This window comes from Cupressus sempervirens, chromosome 6 (genome assembly GCF_028749045.1).
Source record: "Cupressus sempervirens isolate cs-2001-9-10 chromosome 6, ASM2874904v1, whole genome shotgun sequence".
NCBI classification, from domain to species: domain Eukaryota; kingdom Viridiplantae; phylum Streptophyta; class Pinopsida; order Cupressales; family Cupressaceae; genus Cupressus; species Cupressus sempervirens.
The window spans coordinates 509,864,463-509,882,342 of record NC_143123.1 but is presented as its reverse complement, the minus strand read 5'-3'; the positions used below and the strand labels follow the sequence as shown (position 1 = coordinate 509,882,342).

Below are 17,880 nucleotides of genomic sequence, written 5' to 3'. Positions count from 1 at the left end.
CATCTGTAGTTAATGTCCTCTTAACTGGAACTGTGGAGAAGATAATTGGCCTGGTGTTCATATTTTCTCTGGTTTTGCCCACAGCGTGAGCTCTATATTTTTTAGATGAAAATTTGAGGGTTTCCTACGGTTCATGCGCTACCGTTTTCTGTGTTTTCGTAATTGGGGTTTTTTTATATTAAAAAAAATAATTTAAATAACAAAATGCCTACGTATGTCTGTTGCCTCTTATATGTCTGCAATGGTGTTCCATTTCTATTCTATGCCAAGCTCTGGTAAGCCGTCTGCTCTACTATGCCAATCTCTGTCACATTAATCGCCTTTTTTAACACTGGTTTGCCAGATTGATTGCCATTTTCTAACACCAATTCGCCGCGGTCTTCTAACATTGGTCACTGTTTTCCTAGCCGCCTGAAAGTTAAAGCCCAATCAAAACACCATGTCTCGCGCTTTTGGGTGGACATCTGCAGTTGCTGCAACAAAGGTTTGCATTCGAATTCAGGAAAAGTTGTCTAATTTTATTTACAAATTCCTATTGCTTGATCGTCTGCCTTAAAACCGCCTTGTCGTCTGGATATGCATTCTTCCAATGTCATACTGCCATTTCAATCCTAGCTGCCAGCCTACCGCTGCCTCCCTGCAACAGATTGTACCCCTTGCCAACAGTCCACCAAGAAGACATCAACATAGCCCGCGGAAATCTCCCCTAAAATAGCCTATCGGCCAATTAACAGAATTCTAAAAACATTATCTGGAATTTTTATCTTGCGAAACTCTTGCACCCTTCAGGCTAGAGTAATCATTTACAAATTATTTCTTCTGTATCATATTTGATTTAATAAAAGCTATTCTTCTTTCCCGAAGTCCAGTTTCCAGATCAATATATCTTATATACAAAAAAATGAAAATAAAACAGACATGCAGCAACTTAAAAATAATTGGCAATCCCAGACTACCGTTTTTAGCCATTGTACGTATTAAGGCTTTTAAATCTACAGAAGAAGGGATGCTCTCTCTATTTTAAGTGATGTTGAAAAACAATTGCTGAAAGCCCAATTCAGACGCCTATCTACCTAGAGGCTATGACCAAATGTGCAGGTACCCATTCTTATCGGCAGAAACCAGTGGCTTTCCAGCATTATTCCATGTGCATGCCAGAACAGAAGTATTGTGCCCTTTAAGTGTACTCATAATAGCAGCTGAAGGCCTGGACCAAACATATACAGTGCCATCAGTTGAACCCGCTGCCACATAATTGTCATCAGCACTGATGCACGAACGGCTCCAATTAGTAGCCACTCTGTGACCCTGTGCTCTGAAAGTAGCACAAACTTCCAATGACCGAACATCAAAAAGATTGTGCAAGTTGTCTCGGCCACTTGTGAGAACAAACTGACCATTGCGTGACAATGTAACTGATGTTATTCCAGAAACATGAGCGGCAACTTCATTGACTAGCTTTCCAGTCCGTGTATCCCAGAAACGAAGATGACCATCCACATGTCCTGAATATATATGTTGCCCATCTGCAGTTAGGGACACAGAATTGCAGTTGCTGTGGCAAATGATGGTATTTGCCACGTACCCTTTGTGAAGGTCCCAAACCTTTATTGTCCGATCATAAGCAGCACTCACAGCTTTCCTATTTGATAATTTGCTGACGTCTGTAGCACAAACCTTATCCAAATGACCCGTTAAAGTATGAGCAATACGACCAGACTGCGCATCCCATAGATACAATTTGTGATCACTGCTAGCTCCAAGGATAAATTTATTATCACCAGAGACACCAAGATCCAAAACAGCACCAAGGCAACCATGTAATGTACTTATCAAAGAACCTGAATTTATATCCCAAAGTTTAACTAGCATATCTTGGCCACCAGTGATTAGCCGATCACTATTGTTTTCAAAAAGCAAAGAATGGCAGCCACCTTCATGGGCATGGACAGTATGTCTTGTAGAAGACGGTATACTTGTCTCTACATAATCATCAAGTCCCAACTCGCTTTGCCGCACAATTCCATCCACTTGCTGCCGTGCTGATTCTTCTATGCTGCTAGCTTTAAAACGATTCTTCATATCTTCATACATCGCATTGGCCTGGAAACAACATAACTAATCAAAATTCTAAACAAAAACAACAATATTGGTGAATAAGTTCCAACAACAATAACTTCATCTTCTTAGTTTTTAGAGAATACTAGTTTCTTTGACAGTGTCTGATTCAAAAAAAGCTTGGTAACAGTTCTCATTCAATCTTACAAACTCGAATCTACCATGGAAAGTATTTCATAATAATGCATATAAACATTAATTTCAATTGAGCCCTGCAAACAGTGCAAGCATGATTTTTTAAATAGACAAGTGCAATTATGTGCATTCTGGGTGGACATTTTGTCCACAAGAAATCCAAAGACTACTTACCCATTGCAGGAATTATAACGTACCAACTTCACTTATTCTTGTTACTAACACTAATAAATACTAATGTCTGGGGGAGTATCTCTCAAGCTTGAGAGAGATCGGAAAGATATTGAAATCAATGATTTTGATTTAGCACTACGCACCAAATTCTATTTTAATAAATACCTCTCATGTTCTTGTAATCTATGTGGTGAATGGTTACAAATACAACAATTGTGACAAGTCAGTCCAACCAAAATATCAGCTCTATCAGATGATAAATCGAAGCCTTGATTTAGCAGCATGCACCAGATTCTATTTGACATGTGCCTTCAAAATACCAGTTCTATCAGATGACAGATCGAAACGTTGAATTAACAGCATGCACCAAATTTGATTTAAAATATGCCTTCCTATTCTTGTAATCTGTATGATGCAAAATTTAAATAGTTGTCGCAAGTCAATCCAAGCAAAATATCACTACAATAAGATCCAACTAGTGGCTACACTTAACTAAATCACAAATATGCAACCAAATCAGGCACCGGCATGCTCCATGTTAAATAAGATGCTTATAAATCTAATTACAATACTGTCACATTCTTGACCATCACATAGACTGAAGTATATTTACATAGTATACATGTAACAAGTACACAATTTTGAAAAAAATATATATATATCAATATTGAACATAGATTCTTCCCAAATGTGTATGTTTCAAGCGTACAGGCCCCAGACCAAGACAGAAATTTGGCAATAGTTGCTTGTTTTTATTGAAAAACTTTTTTCCTGTATCATATAAGAAGCAAAAGTTTAACATTATCTTCCTCTGACAGACACTGTAGACATACCAGACTGAAGACTCAGAAAGATTAAAAGCAAATGCAAACCATTTAACAACTAGGCAAAAACAAATTCCTCTCTCTTTCTTCATACTCTAGGGTTTCATGCACCTGATAGTCTATGAACTTGAGCAAACCTAACACCAAAGCAAAATATGACTTAAAAAAGGGTACTAAGCAACGCACAATAGTACAATATGAATGGTAAACAACAAACATAAAAAAGAATACAAGGAGATGGCTAACAGAAAATTGAGAGGGCATAGCCAGTCTATAAAGTACATTGTTCTTCTTATGGCTTTGGTTTGATCTTTATATATTTAATTTATAAAATTAAACCCTCACCTCATTAAGACGCTCTGATTCTTGCATCTTCTGTAACATCCACCTTTCAATCAGCATATGATTTTCTGCCTCTGCACTACTTAGTCTAGATGTCAGGTCAGCCACTTGCTTACGGAGTTCACGATTTTCAGTTGCAATGAGATCAAAAGCACTAGATTTTTCATCCAAACATCCTTGTAAATCCTCAACCTTCTTCCTGCAACCATATCATGTTAAAGAACTTCAAACTAGATGCAGGTTGTCTTGCAGAAAACTTTTGCTAGACAAAATAATGATAAGAATTACTGAAAAAGAAAAAAAGACGAAAAACTTGCATGATTAGGACCTAGCTGAAAGAAGTTGGCTTCGATGCTCATTGATCAGATTATTGTTTTCTTGATTTTGTGCCTTCAAATTTCGGCACTCGGAGACTTCCTCCACAAGTTGTTCCGAAAGCTTTGCTTGTGCTTTGTAGCATTCTCGTAGCTCAAGCTCTAGTTTCTCTGACTTTTCTTTCCACACCTCTCCCTACATTTTTTTTAACGAGTGTCTGAAATCAATGTTTTTGCATATATTTTCTTGAATAATATCTATACACATTTTACATAGAACCTAACAAAACAATCCTACTTTGCATAGAATGTTAAAAGCGTTAAGTCAAATTCCATATCGTAGCTATGTGCCTTGTCGTATCTGTGAATAAGAAAACATTCACTGGGAAGTAGAAACCAACAGGTGTTAAAATTTAATACAGAAAATTGACATCAACAACTTCAAAAATCTATTCCATGAATTAATTCACAGAAATCTTCGAAAAATATGTTCTTTAATGTTATCGATTCTAAAAACTAAAATGTCTGAATGCCCGTGTAGTTTTTAGTTAAGGAACTATTTTATGCTCCTACACAACAGCTATTTATTATTGTATCTGTTTGTGGGTGTTTAGAAAATAGATCTTAGACTTGTCACTATTGATAGATTGACCCGCTCTTTCATACATGCCTTTGCCTCTCTAATCTGATCTGCTCCAAGAAGAGCAACGTTATCAATAAATTGAAGATGAACCCAATTGTCCACATTTAGGGAAGCCTGAAAATCCTTGATGTTGCACTCTGCTCTCATTCTTGGGAATGCCTTACCCTATTCGGCCATTAATAAATTATAATAAACTAATGGGGAGGAAGAACCCAGTTCAAATTTCATGAACTATTAAAGAAGCTAACTTGACTCCAATAACTAATATGGACAAAAGAACACTCATTGCCAAGTTCATTACCCATTCAAAGTACATCATGGAGAAGAACCAAAAGCAAGCAGAGTATTCATTGAAGAAATGCCAATTGATTCATTCATAAGCCTTCACAATATCAACTTTCAGATATTAACCGCTTAATTTGCCGTTTTTTATTGAATGTAGAGTACGACATGAAATTATTATTCTTTCCAAGATCTGTTAAACTTTAATGAGGCTTCCGTGCTTCAAGAAACTATTTCCGGTGGGATTTTCTTCGGCCCCCTGCAGTGGCAATATATAGATTTTATAAATTATGTTAAACAGATATTGGTTTGAAATTGGGAAGGGTATTGACACTTGTTTTTGCCAAATCTGTTTCTATGGGATTAGAGTCAAGAATGTTTATCATCTTTTAGCTACGTGCCTTGTCATATCTGTGAATAAGAAAACACACTGGGAAGTAGAAACCAACAGGTGTTAACACTAAATACAGAAAATTGACATCAACAACTTCAAAAATCTATTCCATGAATTAATTCACAGAATTCTTCTAAACATATGTTCTTTAATGGTATTGATTGCAAAAACTAAAACTTCTGAATGCCCGTGTAGTTTTTAGTTAAGGAACTATTTTGAGCTCCTAAACAACAGCTATTTATTATTGTATCTGTTTGTGGGTGTTTAGAAAATAGATCTTAGACTTGTCACTATTGATAGATTGACCCGCTCTTTCATACATGCCTTTGCCTCTCTAATATCATCTGCTCCAAGAAGAGCAACACTGTCAATAAATTGAAGATGAATCCAATTATACACATTTCGGGAAGCCTGAAAATCCTTGATGTTGCACTCTGCTCTCATTCTTGGGAATGTCTTACCCAATTCGGCCATAATAAATTATAATAAACTAATGGGGAGGAAGAACCTAGTTCAAATTTCATAAACTATTAAAGAAGCCAACTTGACAACAAAACTAATATGGACAAAAGAACACTCATCGCCAAGTTCATTACCATTCAAAGTACATCATCGAGAGGAACCAAAAGCAAGCAGAGTATCCTTCGAAGAAATGCCAATCAATTCATTCATAAGCCTTCGCAATATCAACTTTCAGATATATACCTCTTAGTTTGCCAGTTTTTAGAATATAGAGTACAACATGAAATTATTATTCTTTCCAAGATCTGTTAAACTTTAATGAGGCTTCCTTGCTTCAAGAAACTATTTCCGGTGGGATTTTCTTCGGTTCCTCTGCAGTGGCATATGTATATTTTATAAATTATGTTAAACAGATATTGGTTTGAAATTGAGAAGGCTATTGATACTTGTTTTTGCCAAATTTGTTTTAATGGTATTAGAGTCAAGAATGTTTAGCATCTTCCATGACCTTGTGGATTCAGTAGAACATGCAGTGATATCATCTCCCATCAAATCCAAGAAAGTTCTAAACTAGGTGGCTGGAAACTTGTCCAGGTCAGGTGCTTTGGCTGCATGATTTCTTCATTAATGAAAGACATAATCATTTACACCTTTTGCATTTTGTGGTGTCAAATATCCGATTCATGTCACGGGGGAAATCTTTGTCATTGTTCTTCAGCACATCTGCTAAGTAGGCCTTCACTGCTTCTTTGATCTGTATTGACTGTGTTAGAGGGATGTTGTTTCTTTCTATTAATTTGGTGATATTAATCACCTGTCACCTGCCTACAGTGGATTGATGGATAGTTTTGCTTTTCTGTATCTGTCTCATCCATTTTTCTCTAGATTTCTGATGCCATAAGATTTCTTCTTTGGTATAGAACTGCTCTAGCTTGGTCAGCAAGTCTGTTTCTTCTAAACATATATTCAATCATTCCTAGATACTGGTTATCTTTATTCAATTGTTCCAGCTCTTCTTCCAAAATTACGAAGATATTTCCTTGGTTCCACGAGGACACGACCCCTTAGAAAAAACAGACATCTCCGAGACAGCAACATCCCCGATACACAGAGATGCCAAGTGAGTACCGCCCCCCCCATCCCTCCACCGTCAGCACACAACCATCCATGTCTCTGAAATGTTTCCTCTATTGAGGGATGTTTTCAGACATCTATTTGCCATGAAACGACAGAAGTGTACACTAGCGTGTCCCCGAGACGCCCAGATATCTCTCGACACTCCAGGAAATGCAGCTAAGTTTCCCACAGCATCAATGACAAATTGTGAGTTTTTTTTTTTTTTTTAAAGAATGTCACTTCTACTTCTCCAACCCAAACCCTATCTTGACCCCAACCCCCAAAGTCTCTCCAAAAAGCTATACAATAAACATTTTTTCTCATTCTCAATCATCACTTTACACAAAATCAATTGCTGCGATCTAAAAATTAAAAGTGAAGACTGAAGAGGATGTGTGACAGAGAGAATGATTTGGAAGGAGACTTAAGAGAAGGAGCAGACGAAAAGGAGATTCTTCATTCTTGCAAGAGGAAGAAGGCAGTAAGATTAAAGGTAGGTATTCTGATTCAAAATGCAGCTGTTATGATTCATGAATCATGAAATTCATTTAAATGTATAAATAAATGAATGATTGAAATCCTGAGAGTGAATTTTGAAACAATGAAAAAGTAAAACCCAGCAATAATGCACTCAAATTCATTCAAAAACCTGAAATATAGGTCTAAAATATTGAAATCATTGCATTGTAATAAAGATAAGTACTTGCATCTGCTACTTTGCCACATAGGAGTAGGGGGGATCAGATTTCTATAGTTTCTACTTCTACTTTGCAGCGTATAAGGCCACTGAATCCATTCAATTCATGGGCAGAAAAGCCTACGAGGAAACGTAAGATGACTAGTTCATCTTCACAAGCAGGGATGAGGCAGAGGATGCAATTGGTAAATTCTTCTTTGTCAATGGCATTCAATTCCATGTGGCTCACTCTCCTCATTATAAGGAAGCTGTGTCAAAGATAATAAGGGAGTGACCAACCATATATGCCACCAGGGGAACTAAATTGACGAAAACAATCTTGGATCAGAACTATTCTAAGATCAATATTTTTATGGGGAAGATGAAGAGAACTTTGGTCAGAAGTGGATGCAGCATTGTCATGAATGGATAGACAGACATTACACACATCCACTCTTCAATATTATTGTTACACAAAATGCGCTTATTTCCTTAGGGCTATTGATTAATCAAGGCATCCCAAGGATGCTCATTTTCAGTTCCAGGTCCTAAAAGATGCTATAGAGTTTGGGCTCCAAAATGGGGTGCAAGCAGCGACAGATGCAACCCATGCGTACAAAGTTGCAAGGAAATTGACTGAGGCAGCTTATAGACATATTTGGTGAACTCCTTGTGTGCATGCCACAAATAATGCACTCAAAGACATGTAAAACCAGCCAGATCAAAACAATTGTAAGTGATGCTAGAGATGTGCAAGTGATCATCTGCAACCATAACACTTAGCATGCACTCTTCAGGTTCCCCTCCTAAAAGATTTTCTAAAAACCTATGCAGACTCGGCATGCATCATACTTTACTTTCATGGAGAGGATGCTTGAGTTGCAATAGGCATTGCAACTAGTGGTTACGACAGCGAAATGGAATTGGTGGCATTTTCACATAGAAAATGGGGATCCCCTAGTTTTGAAATCCCTTCCAAGGCTTCTAGTCCAAAGCCACGGTCATTTTGGATCCTCCCTTGGGTTTGGGTCAAACCTCAGTCATTTTGAATCAAAATTGCAAAAAGAAATGTTCATCTCTGAATGAGTGCACACATGTGCACCTTTAAGAGGTGTGCATGTGTGCACCCTCCAGAGTCTATATAAGACTGGGCCCCCTCTCCTTTACTCATTCTGCTCTCCGCCCTCCTCTAACATTGCACCTTCGCAAATCTACACTCCCCGAAGCTCTGCAACTCTGGATTAAGTATAAAACAAAGAAAACTATAAAACTTTAAAAACTTAACCTAAAAAGACCAAGGAGCTCCCAAGCAAAAACTCAACAAAAAATGATAGAGGTTGCCCTCCATTGCAGCACACATTTCACATGTGCGCACCTGGCTAAGGTGTGCATGTGCACAGGTGCGCAACTACACAAAATAGCCATTTCAGGGCTATTAAAGTGCACTAGCGCACTTGTAAGGGTGCGCTAGGTGCGCTAAGTTGCACTGTGGGGAGAGAATCTGCATTTTGACTTGTTTTGACTAGTTTTTTGCTTTATTTTGATGATACTCGGAGTCCTTTAGTCTCATTTTTGCCTTCTCATAACATAAGATTAATGTTTACTTTGTTTATGCAAATTCAATGGCATCCTCATCATCTTTCATAGCGGAGAAAATGGTACCAAAACCTATTGCATTCAAATATCAAGGAGCCCCAAAGAAGTCACAATTCCTGGAATGGCATGCCGAAATCCGAGACACAAAACTAGGCCACATCGACTAAAACACCTTCCTTACAATCTACAACAAGCCCAAGGAAAGGTTTGCTATGGTATCTGCATTGATTCGCTCTGGGTTAGTCAACATAGCATCACACCCCACATCAGTTCAATCTTCAGAACTGATAATAACGCTAGCAGAGCACTGTGACCGGAGAAAAGGTTGTAAAGAGCATCACAAGAGAGATAGTCTTGGATCTCCGACCCTAAAACATTGAGAATGTGTTTCACCTTCCAAGGGCGGATCAATACCTCTAGATTTTATATGATGCAGCAGAAAAGATGGTATAAAGATAATGAGAAAGAGGCTAAAGAGCTAGTTCAGTCCTCATTCCTAATCGACAGGACACCTTTGGGCCACAAGGTAGGCAAGGTGGATAAGACTCGAGGCTACATGAAAGACGACATCAATTACTCAACTGTACTCCTAAGCAGAGTCATGTTTCTTCATGTAGCAGATCACCTTCAAACGTAGATGGTTCATTTCATTGAAACCATAAGGACCGCGAAGATGCCCATTGATTGGGCCATCATCCTAAGTGATAACATAGATGAGCATTTAGTTACCGTCAAAGCAGACCCTTGCTTCTACATGACATCATATATGGTGTACTTGCTAGCAGCCTAAACCACAGACTATCCAAGCCTATATAGAAAGGGAAGCATGCAGGATCCGAATGCTTGGCCCTATGTTGTATACCCACAACTGGTGAAAAAGAAGCTCCCACTACAGAGTGTGGAATATAGAGTGGTCAATGATGGGTTCATCTTTGCCATCATCCAATTTATTGAAGGTGATTACACAAAGAGAATGTCAGTAGAGGTAGCAGCCAAAATCACAGAAATTGGCGCTATTATATTCGATTCAAAACCTTCACGTATCTTTGGGTAGTTGGTACTTTGCTATGCCCTAAAAAGCTTCTGAGATAGCCTTCAGACAAGCTCATACTCTTGGAGATAGCCTACAAACTCACTTTTGCTTATGACAGAGTGAGGAAACAACATAAGAAGACATGGGTCTGGCCCATTACAATTGGCGCATTCAATGTGAAGCAGAAACAAGACATTGCCACCTTTGACTCTGAATGGGACCAGTATCCCTTGGAAGAATACAACTCCCCTCACCTGTTCTTTGATAACATTGGGATGGTCCAACATCTGGCAGGGAAACAATTTGTACATATTGATGCCCTAGAAGATCATTGGATGAACGCAATAGATGACTATTGTAGGATGAGTCTATACCTAGCGGAAAATGCACCAAAGATGAAGATTCCTCATAAGGCCGTGGAAAAGCATCTACCAAAAGTTATGGATCCTTTATATAATAGAGACAAAATCTATGATAGGCCTATCATGAATATTGAGATAGGGAGAGATAAAAACAATGGCATAAATCATCGAGCCAGACATGTGGTCAAGCTGACAAGGGAATGGATCTGGAAGCCATTTCAGATGAATCCAGTTCCTCAAGTACCTCTACAAGCCATAGCTAGGCCTAACAAAGGTAAAGGTGCAAAGGTCACCATGCCAAACTACCCCGCTCAATCCCCAGTTAGGCCAATACCGATACATCAATACAAGCGGGAGGTTGAGTACTCCAAGGTTGATAAGGGCAAGAAAAGGAAGAGGGCACCCCCTAGGGAAAAGAAACAAGTAACTGAGGCCCAAATAGTACCAACTCAACAGGAGCAAGCTGAACCTCAAGCTAAGCCTCAAGCTGAGCCAACACAAGAACCTCCAGAGCAGGCACAGCGAGAATAGCCAGAGGAGAAACAAGCAGAGGAACAAAGGGTCCCACCACTAAGAACTTCAAAGGAAGAAGCCTCCCCCTCAGCTCCAAAGAGAGCAAGGACCGAAACAACAGTGGTGGGCACATGGAGGAGAAGATTGAAGAAAAAGAATACTCCATCCCCAAAAGTTCCAAAGAACATCCTAGAAACCAAGGATGAAGAAGGGGAACAAAAAGAGTTTGTCCCCTTAAGCTAGAGAACCCGCTTGGCTAAAGCCGCAAAGGAAGAGAGGAGAAGAAGTTGTACACAAACACCTTCATCCACTCTAAGAGAGCCTATCCAGGTATCAACTTCAGAAGATGAATGCCAGAAGTGGATATTAGAGTTGGAGAGTGAAGGAACTGATGTCTTTGACCTCTCAAACTTTGACTTTATGCCAATAGGTACTAAGATGGTGGGAGAAAAGATTAGAGACTCCCACGAGTGAGCCATTAGGATAGGATTGGAATCATTTACCTCCTCTACCTCAAGGACCTCTGGGCATTCCGCCACCACCATGACAGGATATGACTTTTCTGGACAAAGGGTCAATGACTCTGTTTCCTCCACTCATTCAGACAAAAACAAAAGAACAAGGAACAGAGGAGAGTGAATACCAACAACTTCATGCTGATGAAGTATTTGAAGATGGACAAGTACAGGAGACTCAACAAACTCCCCCAGATATAGAGGCTAGGTCCTTAGCCCAATAGAGTACAGAGACTCCTTTTGAAGATCTTTCTCAACATGAGAAGACTCCAAAAGGAAGTGATAAAAGAAAGGAGCCTGTTGTACAACCAACCTTTTTAGCTAAGTATATGTCACGCATGGCACCACACCAGCATTGCTGAAGAAGCAGGTTATGTTTCGACAGATGAAGCAATTGGAGCTGACAATAGAGGAAGGAATGAAGGAATTGATTAAAGTGGTGAAGAGACCTGAGCCACCTAAGGGTGATGCAAGAACACTGGCCTTCATAATGAAGAATCAAGACCGGGACCTGCTCGCACATATTGCCATTCCTCCTCATGTCGACACCGAAGAATTGACTCCAAAAGATTACCAAATCAAGGAGGTCATGTTGGGGAAGCCCACAGTGGACACAGCCAAAATGATGATGACCACAGGCATGAAGGAGGTGTTTTGACACATGGATTAGGATGAATCAGAACTGATAACACTGCGTAAGCAAAATGAGCTATACTCAAAGGCTGCTTGAATGAAGTAGTGGGCGCTATTGACCTGGAGAATCTAGTCTTCGCTCTTGGAGTGGCACTAGGAAGAAAAGGAGTAGGAACACAGTTGGACCCATTTTTGGAGGCATGTCAGCAATGGCGTGACAGTTTTGAAGGGAAAGGAGTGCAAATAATATAGGGAAATTTGACCCTATTGCACAACATCCAATCAAATGTCGACATGTTGGTTTCCATAGTGAGCCAAGATTTTGGGCTGATGGATGAAGTATGCACCTGGGCCAATGATTTAAAGGCATTAAGATCAATAATGGTCAAAGATACAAGATGTTAATAAAAGTATATGTTGTAGACGAGCTTGATAAGCTCGATGATTGGATCGAAAAGATATTGGCAGGAAATAAGGTAATGGAGGGATTGCATGAGGAGATCCGAAGGATTAAAGACAAGGCTCGTGAGCAATTTTTGGAAGCGGAGAGGTACTAAAACGCTGCTTGCCTTGATATTTTTGAAGATAAATCTAAAACCAAGCTTTTTGCGGTGCAATCAATAGTCCAACAATTCAGAGGGACATTTGAAGAAAGCTTCGTCAAAAGATGACATCAAAAAAGCATTCAAAACTGAAGAAGCACTATTGGAACTAGACACCAAGCTTGAAGATTTTGCAGATACAAGGATAGAAGTTAATAATTACCGACAAGTAGTGAAGAATAAGTATGAGGCTTTAGATTTACCAGAAGCTAGCCAAGTATCAAAGATGATTGAGAAATTCAAGAATAAACATATAGACACCGTTGTGGTCTAAAGGGGAAGAAAACCTAGATGATGGAAATTCAGTTTTAACACTTAGAAGATTTTTAGATTTTTTGAACTTGTTACCAAGGTGCGTAGTGAGCTTACCGACAGTTTTGAAGAAAAAGCAGTGTGCCGACAGTTAACTGCCACTTGCTAATTTAGAGCATTCCATGAATCGGAAACGCATTTTGATGGCAGTTTGACTCCCACAAACGCTTAGAGAAGGTCAAGCTTCCATTTTTAGAGCTTCTCGATCATTTTACAACTTCCTTCTTCTTATATTCTTATGCTTTCATTCTTTTATGTCATGTAAAGGCCCATGCACCCATTAATAGATATGAACAAGGGTGGAGACCTACTTAACACTATTTAGAGAGTCAGTTTGTATATAATTAGATTTGTTTTATTAGTTTTAAACATGAGTTTGCATTTTAAGAGCGCTCACGCCTAACACAAAAGGAGGAGATGATTTCATATAAATACATGGATGTAATATGTACTCTAGGTTGTTATTTTGATGCAATAATATTTGCTTCTGGTACCCTGATTCTAAGTGTAGTAAATTTTGACGGAGTGTGTTATTTTTGTGAATGCATGTTCATGAATAATAATAAAGACAGTGGTTTTATTGTGTTGTTATGATTGTGCGACCTTTTAGTTCTGGTGTGTGCCTTGTGTTAACGAATTCTGTTGTGATGAATTGAACAAAGGATCATCTTTGTTCTTGCATAGTGTCTTGTCTCGCATGAGCACACTTTCTGTGGCCTTGCGATTTGATGAAACGTGAAACATCTTCCGGTTTATACTGAGTTCCCATCAATGATTGCATTAGTGGAGTTGAGGAAGGGCTACACCTAATTTCATTGGTTTCCTACCCTATCTTTTTGATAATTTAATTCGCAGATGTGTTGTTACCTTGGTTTATATCTGTAGTGCCTGCCCCTAGATCGCATTTCTGTTATCATTGTCAAATTCTTTTAGGTTGATTTTATGCATTGATTAGTTTAGAGATATTGGATTTACAATATTATGATATTATTTCATGTTTTGGATTACATATATACTTGTTGATTTCATTTCACATGACGTTAATGATGTCTTAATGATTCCTAATTAGTAAATGTGGTTTCTTTCATAAAAATGTTAACATGATGTCTTTAATGATGATTATGTTGTATTGATAGAGATGCATTATTATATGTACGCATTTGATGTTAGACTTCTGATTTTTACGATACTTACCTCATACTTGCATGTGTATGGTGTGCATGTTTATTTTATCTTTCTGTCTGACGTGTTTGATGTGGTTAAGGGAGGGAGTCGTAGTCACCTGCTAGTCGGGATCTACACAATGAACCACTCCCTGCCATTGTCTGTTTAGTTTAGATATATTATATACATGTACATGCTCGTCTTTTATGCAAGTTGCAGGTACCGGGCATCGACTTCCCTGAATTGCCAGGATGAGCGTGCCCTATTACATATACTCAAATGGTGAGAATGGGAAGATAATGATCAAGTCCAATCCTAGCCATAGCCTATAATACTTGTCCTGCAAGGAGGACTCGTAACAGACTATCTACCCTTTTTAAACCCGTGAGTATTTTGTGCGTATGTTGTTTTGTGAGTCTTCGATGAATTTCTATTAATTAAGTCTAATTAAAAGATTAAATTAATGATTTAATTTAATGAAGATTATTATGACATTTTAATATTTAATTTTATTTAATTAATTGAGAAATTAATTAAATATAAAGAATTGAATTGGAAGATAAAAGCTATAAGATTAAATTTAGAACGTGATAATATTTATTTAATTTAATAATAATATATTTAGAGTTCATTTTTAAATAAATGCTAAATATTATTGTTATTTAAGTTAATAAATATTTATCAAATTAAACGTTCAAAAATAAATTAAGAAATAAAAAGATATTAAATTATGAATATGTTTTAAGTTCGCATGAATGAGTTTTAAATATAAGAAATTAATTAAAAGATAAAATATGTGCACTTGATTAAGATATTTTAATAAAGTGCGCATGAGATTAAAGTTATAAATTTATTAAAGTAAAGTCAAGTGGAAAGTTAAATAAAGTAATTTAATGATTCACTTAACATGCATGAAAGGAATAATAAAATAATATTTTAATTAAAAAGGAAATTAATTGTGCATGAAAGAATTAATTAAATAAAATAATTATAATTTTAGAGTTGTGGAGATAGAAACCCTAAAAGGTAATGAGATTCTATATTAGAGGGTTTCGGGTCATTATTACACACACAGGTTTTGGGGAGCAACTCGGAGGGTTTGGAAAAGAAAGGAATTTTTCGTGGCTTGAAGGATTTTGCTTAAGAATTTTCATCCAGCTGTCAGAGTTTAGCATCAATACGAGGTAGGATTTGAAATCCCGTGAATGCATTTCAATTGGAAAATATCTGTTTGCTCCGTGTTTGTTTGGGTGGTTGAAATTTTGTTTGTCATCTTGATTGTTTTTCCAAATCTAATTGATTGGAATTAGTCTCTCATCATATTTATATTTACAGAACAAAATCATAGAGAAAATTAATTTAAATCACGTAAGATTTGAAAGAAAAGAAAATTCTAATATAGAAAAATTCGATCATTGCCCATATTCGTCCTTTCAAGTTAAGATGACAATTGTTCATTTAATATAAAAATAAATAAATAAATAAATTTAAATAAAATAAAAATTATTCATTTATTAAAAATATTATAAAACATTGTATTAGTTATTTTTATTAAGTATGGAATTAATATAAAATAAATTAATATTAAAAAGAAAAGAAAAACGTTTTATGCAAAATGTAATAATAAAAAAAACAAAATTTATTAAAAAAGAAAGAAAAGAAAAGATAATATTAAATATTGGGGAGTACCCCAACTTACCTCATACCCCACGTACTTGTCAGCGACTGCACTGCATTAATCGCAGTGTACAGCAATGAGATGGCCGCCCTTTCTTTTATTAAGAGTTGGCGCTGCCAATAAAGTACAGTGCCTGCGATCTTATTTTTACAAATGTCCTTCTTATGTATATGTTAAAATTGGAATGTTAAAAAAGTTTAATTCTAATGTTAAATCCCAATCGCCCCCTCCAAATTCGTAGGCATGTCACGTAATCTTTTAACAGAAAAACATGCTTTATTTATACTCCTTTATCTTATACTTTTCTTTTAGTATTACTCTAGCCTATACTAAGTAATCAGTGAGTTCCTGAAGATAGCCTTTTTCCTTCATTTATAAGCATTTAGAATAACTTTAGGAAAAAGGTATATAAAACATTTTATATTTAGTTTTATTAAGATGTTTTTATTGGGTCTTTATATTATTTTTTAATTTGTTTTAAGTGAATGTTATTATTTAAATGAATTTTATTAATATTTATTATTTTAATAAATAATTAATAAATTAATAAGATTATTTTAATTCAATATTATTAATTAGTTTAATTAAATGGAATTTAATTAATATTAATTAATATAAGAGAATACTTAGTGGAATTTAGATTTATTTTAATATTAATGATATTGACTTTAATGAAATCGAAATTATTTTTATTGGAAGAACAATCGTTATTATTTTACTAATTATTTGTTATAATATAGATGGGGGTAATTTTATAGTTTATCCAAATATAATGAATGAGTTGACTTGTAGAATAAACTGAGAATCTTATAACTTGAAATGTACATTAAAATGTAAACTGAAAACTTTACTTGTAACCCAATTGTGTATTTTCAAATCAAATGCAAACTATGAAACTGTATTGTTTGCTTGTACTATCTATGCTTTTGGATTTTGGGGTTGTTTAGATCTTGACCAGTCTAGGATGTACACCAGAGGCTTTGTGAGATTTCTTTTATACCATTTATGTGACAGGATGTCATGATGTTTTCTGTGATTCAAATTGAAATTATATTTATGAGATTGACTTTGTGGAGCATTTATATTTACTTGGGTTGGGAGTACCAGCTTATTATCAGGTTGCCTATTAAGGAACCGAGTTTGATCTTTATGAGTGTTGTAGTATGGGACACAACTGTGGATTTATGTGCTTAGGAGAGGTTGTCTAGGTACATTACTTCGGGAGTGGCTTGCATAGGGGTCCGGGACCCAAAGTGGTCAGTGCCAGGGTAACCTAATGCAAGTTATGTAGTAAGTGATAATCTAGTAAGTAAAATTTATGGGGGGAACACACTAAAAAGATAAGTTAGAGATATTTGATCCACCCATGCCTTGAGTGCTTGTATAGACTAAGGATGGAATGGGATGAGTGCCTCGTCTTCTTGAGAGGACTTTCTAGTTTCCACATGTGTGATGTTGAGGGTCCGAGGTTCAGAGTAACCAGTCCAGGGTAACTCAACACTTGAGGGTCCGAGGTCTATTAAGAGATCAGTCCAGGGTAACTCAAGTAGCCATGTGATGACACTCTCTAGTATGCAGCCTGAGTCTCCTCTGTAGATTATGTGTACCTTTGGTGGTGTATTTATTGTTGGATGTGTTTATTGTGGTTATTACTTTCATTGAGGATGATTGGTGATTCATGGATGATGTACTCTTGATATGTGGTTTTTGACTTGAGGTGATTATCTTTCATTGACTTTATCTTATGACCTTGGTATTTGGTTTATACTTGGTTCATGTATGATGTTTGATTATGTGGTGTCGATATTGGAGTGAGTGTTCTTACTTTTGGATTATTTTATCTTCTTGAGTAGCATATGTTACCTTTGAGGTAGTTTTGGCTATTAGGGGTACCTTGCCTAGGAATGTTTTATGTTTGATTTGTCATATGAGGATCATTCATTATCTTCCTTGCACGGTGGGAGTGGAAGCCTGACTAGGTAACCACGTGGT

General features: G+C 36.8%; 1 protein-coding gene across 2 annotated transcripts in view; it reads right to left on the bottom strand.

Moving 5' to 3' along the window:
• Positions 1-802: 802 nt before the first annotated feature.
• Positions 803-17,880, bottom strand: part of LOC149553259 (Transducin/WD40 repeat-like superfamily protein) — a 70,306-nt gene continuing 53,228 nt past the window's right edge. For both annotated transcript variants that reach the window (XM_089788730.1, XM_089788731.1), the window contains exons 4-6: positions 3,922-4,103; positions 3,597-3,792; positions 803-2,103 (exon numbers count right to left, since the gene is read on the bottom strand). In XM_089788730.1, the coding sequence (XP_089644856.1) occupies positions 1,081-2,103; positions 3,597-3,792; positions 3,922-4,103 (1,401 nt within the window). In that variant the 3' untranslated portion in view covers positions 803-1,080. The remainder of the gene's footprint in view (positions 2,104-3,596; positions 3,793-3,921; positions 4,104-17,880) is intronic.